The sequence below is a fragment of the Erinaceus europaeus genome, chromosome 4 (genome assembly GCF_950295315.1).
Source record: "Erinaceus europaeus chromosome 4, mEriEur2.1, whole genome shotgun sequence".
NCBI classification, from domain to species: Eukaryota; Metazoa; Chordata; class Mammalia; order Eulipotyphla; family Erinaceidae; genus Erinaceus; species Erinaceus europaeus.
Window position 1 is genome coordinate 140,913,469 of NC_080165.1, and position 10,268 is coordinate 140,923,736.

A 10,268-nucleotide genomic window follows, 5' to 3' on the forward strand; every position below is an offset into this window, starting at 1 on the left:
CCCACACACACACACACATTTCATAACACTAGAGCAAGCAAGGCTTGGCTTCAGGGGGAATTCAGAACTGGGAGAACTCTGCTTTGATGACTCTGCTGGCAGCCCTGTTCTGCAACCCCCCCCCTCCCCCCCCCCCCCCCCCCCCCGCCCCTGTCCCCTCTTTGCTGAGAAGAGAAGTTGTAAACCTGAGCCTAAGTGTGATTTCTTTTTGTGTTTGGTTTAATGGTACAAATTGCTTTGAGAACTAGAACTTGATCCTTGAAACAAAACCTGACAGCTGTCACGTATTCCCCATCTGTTTCTTTTTTAACCTCATTTTTAAAATAATTATTTTAAATTAAAAAAATATTTATTATTGAATAGGGACACAGAGAAATTGTGAGGGGAGAGGGAGAGAGACAGACACCTGCAGTCCAGCTTCACCACTGCAGGTGGGGAGCGGTGGCTTGAACCCTGTCCCTTGCGCATTATCATGTCAACATTTAACAGGACATGCCGCCGCCGCCTGGCCCCCACCTGCGTTTCTTCAACAATAGTAGAAATAAGAATTTTATGGTCAGGCGGTGGCGCACCTGGTTGAGTGCACACATTACAGTGGACAAGGATCCAGGTTCAAGCCCCCGGTCCCCACCACCTGCATGGGGGAAGCTTCACAAGTGGTGAAGCAGGACTGCAGGTGCCTCTTTGTCTCTATCTCCCATTCCTCTCTCAACTTCTCTGTCTCTATCCAGTAAAAAATACAAAGTAAAATCTTTAAAAAAAAAGAAAAAAGAATTTTAGGGTCCAGGATCCCTTTAGGAATGTGTATTTCCTGGCCCTGTAGCGTTTTAAGGGTCCCGCGCGGTGGGGACCTCCTAAAGCGGGGCGCGGGTTCGAGTCCCGCTGAGGCCCCTGCAGCGGCCCTGCGCGCGCATCTGCATCTGGGCAGGACAAGGTTACGCGGAGGCTGCCCGGGACTGCAGGGAGGGAGGCGGCTCCGAGCCCGCGCCCCGGCCCACGGGGAGTGCCCGCAGGAGGCAGCTCGGGCCGGCGGGGCCGCGTCCCTGCAGCCGAGCGAGCGGATCCTCGCGGAGGTGGCGGCGCCGCGCTGGGACCGGCCGGGCCATGGCGCGGGACAGGCCGCCCTGCAGGGCTTGGCGCCGGTGCCTGCTGGGCGCCGCGCTGCTGCTCGGCCTGCGGCTCTGCGCCGAGCTCGGGAGCCCCGGGCCCCCGCCCCCAGCCCGCAGCGCCCCGCCCGGCCCGGCCCCCCAGCCGCCCGCGCCCGGCCCGCACCTGCCGCCCGCACCCGGCCCGGGCCCGCCGCGCGGCGCCAGCAGGAGGCGGGTGGCCTACGTGCGCAGCGGCCGCCGAGCGCCCTCGCGGGGAGGCGGCGGGAGCGGGACGTCGGAGCCGGGCTGCTGCGCCCCGCCTGGGCCCCCCCGTCGGAAGGTCAGTTGCCAACAGTCTTGGGACCTGCACCTGCATCCTCCTCTCCGACTGCACTTCGGAGCCCTGGGCTGGACCCCCAGCCCCATTCCACCCACCCACCCACGCCCCCCCCCCCCGGGACTTCTAGAAAAGTCTTGTGTGTCTTTTTACTCTTAGGCTTCACTGGTAGCATTCTCCAGGGCTCGGTGACCATAAAGTGGGGTCGCTCATTATCCATGCAAAAGCTGCCGGGCCCGGAGTGTCTGGGCTCCTGTCACGCGAGCTTCCAGCACAAGAGATGCTGCTCTCACCAAGCTTCCATTGATTTCAGGGAGGGGAAGAGAGTTTGCCTGGTAGGCAGGGGAGGGGAGAGGAGGGGAGGGCCCGGACTGTGGTTTCCTTTATGGGTTGTGCCCCACTCCTGTTTTCTTAAGCGGTGGACAAAGCTGAGTGAGGGTCCACTGAGAAGTACTTTTCCCGCCCACTTCACTGGGTGGTGAAGGACCACTCTCCAACCCCTCTTTCCCTGGAATCCCACTTTAGTCTTTGGTTGGGGTGAGAATTGGAGTTCCCAGCCACTCCTTCATGGGCGCTCAGTTGGGACCTCGAGGTCTGAGATAATAACCTGAGTTCAGTCTTAACACACTCGACAGTGTTGCTCTTTCTACGTCATTAACTTCTTGGCTCACAACCTCACTGAGTAGTCGGGTTTTAACCTCTTGATGGTTAAGCTGCTGGCCGCTGCTCCTCCTGGATTTTAGTAATTTAGTTCTTTGCAGTGAGAATGTGAAGACCTGCAGATAGAAGCTTTGTCTAGCCCATACACTCACCACTCCTAGCCACAGCCACTTCCTCTGGGACAATCTTTGCTGTTGTTGCCTCTTGCCTTTCTTTCTCTTTTATTAAACAATTGTCCCATGGGCTGGGCTACGTAGCATAATGGTCATGCAAAGAGACTCTCATGCCTGAGGCTCTAAAGTCCCAGTTTCAAACCCCTTCATCCCACAAGCCAGAGCTGAACAGTGCTCTGGTAAAAACAAACAAACAAACAATTATCTTCCTTAACCCATCTAGCCTCTTGGAAAGAGGAAAAAAAAAAAACTCTTCAACTTGGCTTTCTTTAGCTTCCTAGTCCTCATCTGCCATTCAGTATCAGTCTCCGCCCTTAGACTCTGCCTATCCCTTCCTTCATCCCTTCCCTTGTTTCCTTAACTGCTCCATCCCCTCCCCACCCCCACCCCTCTACCATGGGCTTCCCCCCACACTTTTGTTATCCTAGCCAGGTCAGCATTTAGGCAAACAAACATTTTTTTTTTTCTATCTCTGAAGTCTCACTTCCTATGTAAAGCCTTGATTTGCTCTTTCTGCCACTTCTTTCTCTCTCTTCCCAATGCATTTAAATTTTATTTATTTTAATGAGAGAACTACTAAGAGAGATAGAAACACAGGAGGAGAGAGAGAGAGAGAGAGAACACACAACACTGCTCAGCTCTGGCTTATGTTGGTGCTGGGGATTGAACCTGGGACCTCAGAGTCTCAGGTTCCTATGAAAGTCTTCTGCATGATCAGTACACACTTTTCATGGTACTAAGTTAGCTTTGAGTACTCTTCAGGCACGGGTTCACTACCAGGTCCTGTGGGGGGTGACTGATGCCCAGGATGTTCCTCCATAGGCCACCAAGTTGCATTCCTGTGCTGAGGACACAGAAATGTGTCAAGTCTAGTGATGGAGACATTCTGCCCAGATGACCAGTTCTGTAATGTAGATTCTGAACTCTGCCTGGGAATTCAAGGAGAGCTTTGGGATGAGGATGCACACATTTAACCTAGAACTTGATTTTGGTATTTCCTAAGAATTCAAGTTCCTTTGCCCCTCTGGATGTCCTTAAATGCCTCATCCTTAACCTCCTCAACCCCATCCTGCCCTTTTCCTTCCATATCCACCCTCAGTCTCCAGTGTTTCTGTTGTCGCCTGTCCAAGAATCACTGTTCAGTTTCAGTGTCCATTTCAGACACCAGTATTGAGAACTGGAGCCTGGCCTGCAAATGGCAAGACCTGGAGTGTCAGTCTCAGAGGGTTCCTGGAGGGGGAGTCTGCATTTAGCCCTGTCACTCAGCTCTTGCAGTGAAGTGGCATTCTGGGTATTCTGAAGGAAGGTTGCAAAGGATAATTTTGCTATTGTTTAGTTTGGCTTTTTGAGGAAAATGGATGGAAGTCATACTGATTTTGAGCCATCTTTTAAGCTGCCCAGCTAGGACTGTCAAGTAGGCAGTCGAACATGTGAGTGTGAAGTGAGAGGAGATGTCCGGGGCCCAGTCATCAGTGTACATGGGACTAGGAAAGCAGCTAGGGAGTGAGGGCTCAGATTATTAATATTACATTAGAAAAAAAAAAGAGATACTTATACAACCTGACTTGTAATGGTGGTTTTAATTTTTTAGAGTTTTATCCCCACTTGATGGGGGATTAATAATTTACAGTAGGGTTGCTAACCTCTCATCTCCCAGTGGGAGGTGTCTGCAAGACATTCTCTGCTGCACCTCCCCCATCATGCACCGGGCCCCAGCACCCCTCCCTCTCATTCCTTTCCCTTCCGGTTAATATTTGTTAACTTGTTCTGATTTTTTAACCTCAACCATTCCCCAAATGTAATGTTCTATAATCTGTTTATATCTTTTGACCTTGCTGACTTTTTTTTATTGTTTGTTTGTTTGAAGAAACCTTTCCTAAGACCCATGCCCTTTCCATCCTTAAACATGCAGGTCAAGTATCTTCACTTGGAGACCTCACACCAGCTCTTCTTCTGTGGCCATTTTCTCCCAGTTTGGGATAACGACAGTTATGAATTCTCACTTGTGAATTGCTTTGCATGTATTGTAACCTGCTAATCTATTTCATATTGACTCTTTCGTCTCCATAGACTTTTTTTTTTTAATCTGGCATGTTTGCCACCAGGGTGATTGCTGGGGCTCAGTGCCGGCATTTTTTTCCCCCTTTCTATTTCATTTGATAGGACCAAGAGAAAATGGGAGGGGGAAAGGAAGAAGATGGAGGGGGGGGTCAAGGGGTGGCACACCTCGTTAAGTGCACACATTACAGTGCTCAAGGACCTGCATTCAAGTCCAAGTGCAGAGGGAAGCTTCATGTGCGGTGAAGCAGTGCTCTACCCCCCCCTCTCAATTTCTTTCTGTCTCTATCCAATGACAAATAAATAAAAAGTTTAAAAGAAAAAGTGAAGGAGAAAGAAAGATATCTGCAGACCTCCTTCACTGACTGTGAGGCATCCCCCTGCAGGTAGGGAATGGGGCCTGGGTCTCTGCTTATGGAAACATGTGCCAAGACTGTATACCACTGCACAGCCTTTAATCTGTTTGTCAGAAATTGACTTATTTATGAGAGATTGGAGGAGAGAGAGAGAGAAAGACAACATCACTCTGGCATATGTGCTGCTAGGGATCCAGCCCAGGAGCCTCACCTACTGCACCATCTCCTAGGCCACTCCAGTTGCTCTTGATGGAAAGAATTCCCTTGATCTCTAGAAAAATTGTGACTTCTAGCAAATGCTTCCTACTGAGACATAAATATGTAAAAAAAATGTAGATGCTTACTATTTCATCTTTTTAACTTGAAAACCCAGGAGGCTATTAAACAAAGTTATTTGGGATTAAAGAATTGCAATTCAGGGTATCTAGATTTAGCTAGAATTTAAACTGTGCCTCAAATAGGGATAACAAACGAGGGTTTTTATGGGAAGAAAAAGAAAGATGAGGAAGTGGTTAAGGAAAAGAGCTAATTAGTGTTAACAGGCTTAAGTTATTCCTGTCAATTCACACAGGATTACCAATTCTGTCCTCCACAACCGTAGTCATTAGTCCTTGGGAATCCAGATGACTTCCTAAACAATTATTTGTTTAGTGGTTTCTGAAAACAATTGTTTTTTTGGCCAAGTCCAAGTCTTTGGTGGTGGTGGGGGGTGGTCGGTAGCACAGCGGGTTAAGCGCACATGGCACAAAGTGAAATGACCGGTGTAAAGATCCCGGTTTGAGCCCCGGCTCCCCACCTGCAGGGGAGTCACTTCACAGGCGGTGAAGCAGGTCTGCAGGTGTCTGTCTTTCCTCCCCTCTGTCTTCCCCTCCTCTGTCCATTTCTTTCTGTGTTATCCAACAACGACAATAATAACTACAACAATAAAACAACAAGGGCAACAAAAGGGAATAAATAAATATTAAAAAACAAAAAACAAAAGTCTTTGGCTAGTATCAACAAGACTAGGAAGACAGTTCCTCTGAAACGGCTGACGGATTCCATTTAAAAGATGGTTCCACAAAGGTCAGCATTTCACAATCCAAATGTCTCTCTGGTTAGGAACATGTAAGGGAGGGGCTGGGCGGTGGCACATCGGGTTAAGCGCAGGTAGTACTTCCTGTGCAAGGATACACTCAATGATCCAGGTTCGAGCCCCCAGCTCCCTACCTACAGGTACAAGTGGTGAAGCAGGTCTGCAGGTAGGTGACTCTTTCTCTCCCACTCTCTGTCTCCCTCTCCTCTCTCAATTTCTCTCTGTCCTATCCAGTAAAATGGAAAAAGTGGCAACCAGAAGAAGTGCTGGCACTGAGTGCCAGCGATAACCCTGGAGGCAAAAAAAAAAAAAAAAGAGAGAGAAAAAGAAAAAATATAAAGGAGAAATGAGTGGTTTTGTCACTATTTTCTGATGCTTAAGTTGGTTTTTTTTTTTTTTTGGCTCCATGAAGAAAAATTTCCTTTAAAAAATGTTTTTTTATATTTGCTTATTTTGAAGGTATAAATGATACCTTTCTCAAATTTACAGATAGATAGGAAAATCTTAATTTTGTTCAAGATTTCATTTCCCAAGGTTGGATTAAGATAGTCCTCAAACGTGGAAAGATCACTTATCTAAGCTGTTCTGGGAACAGAACTCAAGTATCTTTTGGTTCTCGGAGGATAAATCTTGTTCTTTTTATCCACTCATCTAGATATTAGATATGAAATAGAAGCTGAGTGCAATGTGAAGTCATTGATACAACGTTTGGAAATTTTGTGTTAAAACTTTCTTGACTCTTATCTGATTTCTCTACTTGATTGAAAGTAAGATTTGTTGAGAATAATGATTAAAAAAAAATTTAGGTGCTTGGTTACATTACTGTAGACGCGGTCCAGATTGGTGATGAAAAAAAAGTTCCATTCTATTTTGAGGATGGCTTTCTGGGTGAATGGAAGCCTGCATGAAATAATTGGGTTGCGAATGTTTCTTGTCAATGTACTTCCTTTGCAGGTGTGAGAGGCACAAAAATTTCAGCAATTATATTGCCACTTTAATCATAGCGTAGGCTTCTCTTAAAGAAAATAATCTGTTATAAAAAGGAGAAGTGAAGCATAGTTGTCATATAACTCTTGCCCTCCTCCTTCATCCTCTTCTTTCACTGAGCCATGCAAGAGCCAGCTCTAAATATAACATTTCTCTTCCCTCATAAAATGATGGGGGTGGGTGGGAGAAAAATCCTTCTCTTTCACATCAAGGGTTGGTTTTAATCTTAGAGCATTGTGAAATGAGAGCGAATGATGATGGATACATAGTCTTTTGATTACAGCTGCCCTGGAGTTCATATAGTTTTTGCTCTATTACGTAAGTTTTAAGCAATCCACCATTACTCTTACTTTTGAGATTCTTCCTGTTGTTACACATGAGTAAAAAATAGCATTGTAGGGAATTGGGCAGTAGCGCAGTGGGTTAAGCGCACGTGGCACAAAGCACCAGGACCGGCAAGCATGGCAAGGATCCCGGTTTGATCCCCCGGATCCCCACCTGCAGGGGGATCGATTTACAGGCGGTGAAGCAGGTCTGCAGTTGTCTGTCTTTCTTTCCTCCTCTCTGTCTTCCCCTCCTCTCTCCATTTCTCTCTGACCTAACAACGACAACATCAATAACAATAATAACCACAACAACAATGAAAAACAACAAGGACAACAAAAGAGAAAATAAATAAAATATTTTTAAAAATAGCATTGTAGGGGCCAGGCAGCGATTCACCAGGTAGAGCACACACGGTACCGGGAATGCCCACCAGGTTCAAGTCCCTGGTTCAGGGACTTTAGGAGCAGTGGAGTATTACTGCAGGCGACTCTCTTTCTCTCCCCGTCTCTGTCTCTCACCCTCTGTCAAAGAAGAGGAGAGGAAGAAAGAAAAAGGGACAATAGGACTGTTGGGGAACAGTGGAGTCGTTCAGTCACTAGGCCCCTGTAATCACCCTCGTGGCAAGAAACAAACAAAAAAAGTAGCACTAAAAAAAGTAGTAGTAAAAAAAAAAAGCACTAAAAAAAGTAGTAGTAATTCTTTTTTTCCCTTCTCTTTCTTGTCCTTCCTGATTTTTCTCTGTTAAAGTAGATAGACATTTACTGTGATTGCCTGGGTAACACGTTCTTCCACGTGGATTTGTAAGGGACCAAGGTGGCTTCCACAGGATTTACATTTCTGTATGAAGCTTTTGGTCTATGTTTCCTTACAGACAAACAGTCCACCCAAAAGGAAGCAACAAAATGCAGGGTTCTGTGCTAAGGAGAGAAGACTCAGGCAGGGACCCTACTTCTGGAAGAAAATGCTTTTTTTGTTTTATGGGAGGCATTTCTCTTGACATTTCATATGCTGGATAGAAAAAGTGACTTCTGAGTCAGAGCAGCAGAACCCAGCAATGTGCTGGCTGGGTGTGCTAGTGACAGCTCCTGTGGAACAATGTGTCAGAAATAAAAAGAAAATAAAATAGCTCATTCCTCTTCTCCTGAAAAACCATATGGCAAAATCTGGCCTTTCTGCATCGCTTCTGGTTGTCCTCAATTCTGTGACTGCACTAGGAAGAAAGAGGGAAGATGGTGGGGTGTATCCCTCGATCTAGGCAACTGCCTTTCAGTTCCTTAATCTTTACGAAATGCTTGAAGTTAGGCTTGAGCTGTTTGGGGGAAAAAAAAAAAATCCCGCCCAGCAGTAGTCCCCATCTCCCTGGATGGTGCTGTATACCTACACTTCTGTTCTTCAGGAAACAACATTAATCAATCCTCTCACTAGTCCTCAGGAGGCAAAGCATTTTCATTTTAAACAAAGTCGTTGAGGGTAATTGAATGCACTCCAGCAACGTGTGGGTGTGAAACAACAGTTGCTTAGTTTCACACAGAAAAGCAGGTTTTGATTAAAACTTTTGATGTGCCTGAGGTCGGGGGATAGGCCTCTGTGCTCCTCCCGGACCCCAGGATTCCTCAGAGTGCATCTGTGGGCTAATGGAGGCGCCATTGTGTGTGTGTGTTTTGGCACCATTGTTGTCTTTTTCTTTTCTTTTCTTTCTTTCTTTCTTTCTTTCTTTCTTTCTTTCTTTCTTTCTTTCTTTCTTTCTTTCTTAACAATAGGTGGTAAAGATGTTTTAGGATTTTGAGTGTGTGCCATTTCCCCAGTCCATTTTCTCCAAGGAAAAGAAAGCCTTATCAGTTTTCTCGAATTGGGTTTCCTTTTCAGTCTGTGAAGAAACTTGAGTCATCCAGTTAAACTGGAGCCGGTGAGGCTGGTGAGAATAGCATGGTTCCATTTGTGCTGTTATCCCTTTGGAGTTCTGGTGCTTATAATGGCTCTTAGATCTATGATTCACAGAAGGGCACAGGAGCTTGCTTCACTTACCATGAGACACACTAAGGCAGGAATCTCCGGCATTTATTATTATTATCACCACCAGAGTTCTTCCTGGGCTCAGTGCATGCCCCACTCCATCACCCCTGGCAGTCATTTATTTTTCCTTCCCACTAGACAGAGGTTCAGAGACAGAGGGGGTGGGAGAGAGAGCCAAAGAGAAGAGAATCACCAAAGCACTGTTCAACCACTTGTGAAGCCTCCCTGGGCAGGTCCTCCTGTGTGTGGGCTCAAACCCGGGTCCAGGCACATGGTCGGCACGTGCACACTACAGGATGAGTCACCTGCTAGCCCCCCTCCAACTACTTTTTAACTTTATATTTTTCCGCACTGAAACTATTTATTTTAATGAGAGGTAGAGAGAAAGATCCAAAGACAGAGGAAGAGAAGGAGAAACCAGAGATCTGCTCAGCTCTGGTTTATGGTGGAACCTGGGACCTCAGAGCCTTGAGCATGCAAGTCTTTCGGATAACCATCATGCTTTCTCCCCAGCCCCGTCTCCCCCAGTTTATGTTTTAAAGGCAGTCCTCAAGTTCTTCAGATATCTCCTATTGGTTCCATGAATGGCTTAGAGTATTTTCCACTAGTAGAGGGTGGGCAGATTTACTGCCCAAGAAGGTTTTTTTTTTTTTTGCCTACAGGGTTATCTCTGGGGCTTGGTGCCTGCACTACAAAGCCACTGTTCCTGTTTCCCATTTCTTGTTGCCCTTGTTATTGTTGTTGTTGTATAGGACAGAGAGAAATCAAGAGAGGAGAAGACAGAGAGGAGCAAAAAGACAGACACCTGCAGATCTGCCTTACCTCTTGTGAAGCAACCCCCCCCCCGTAGGTGGGTGCCGGGCTAGCATGAGGGTGTTTCTTCCCGGGCACGTGTTCTCTGGATTGGAGAGAACTCGACCGGAGCCAGCTTGGGCTGCTGTTTACTCAACGATGTGGGAGAGAGACCAGGAACTCGTGGCAGAGCGGGAATGTTATGTGTCTTTATTGATCAGAAACAACGCTTTTATATATTTAGAACCAGAAGTGGCAAGTCGGAAAAGGAAATGGCTAGGAAAGGGGGTGGAGAAAAGGAAAGAGCAGGAAGGTAGAAAGCTTCCGTAGCAACTGTTGCGAAGGTTTTAACGGGTGGGATTAATTAATACCCAGCAGGCAGGGTGGGTCTCAGGCAAAACA

The 10,268-nt window shown here is 46.8% G+C and overlaps 1 protein-coding gene across 5 annotated transcripts in view; it reads left to right on the forward strand.

Moving 5' to 3' along the window:
* Positions 1-895: 895 nt before the first annotated feature.
* METTL24 (methyltransferase like 24) overlaps positions 896-10,268 on the forward strand; it is a 194,147-nt gene continuing 184,774 nt past the window's right edge. For 2 of the 5 annotated variants that reach the window (XM_060190639.1, XM_060190638.1), the window contains exon 1: positions 923-1,428. In XM_060190639.1, the coding sequence (XP_060046622.1) occupies positions 1,105-1,428 (324 nt within the window). In that variant the 5' untranslated portion in view covers positions 923-1,104. Of the gene's footprint in view, positions 1,429-10,268 lie in introns of all 5 variants that reach the window. The other 3 variants (XM_060190640.1, XM_060190646.1, XM_060190644.1) reach the window with 3 other exon arrangements.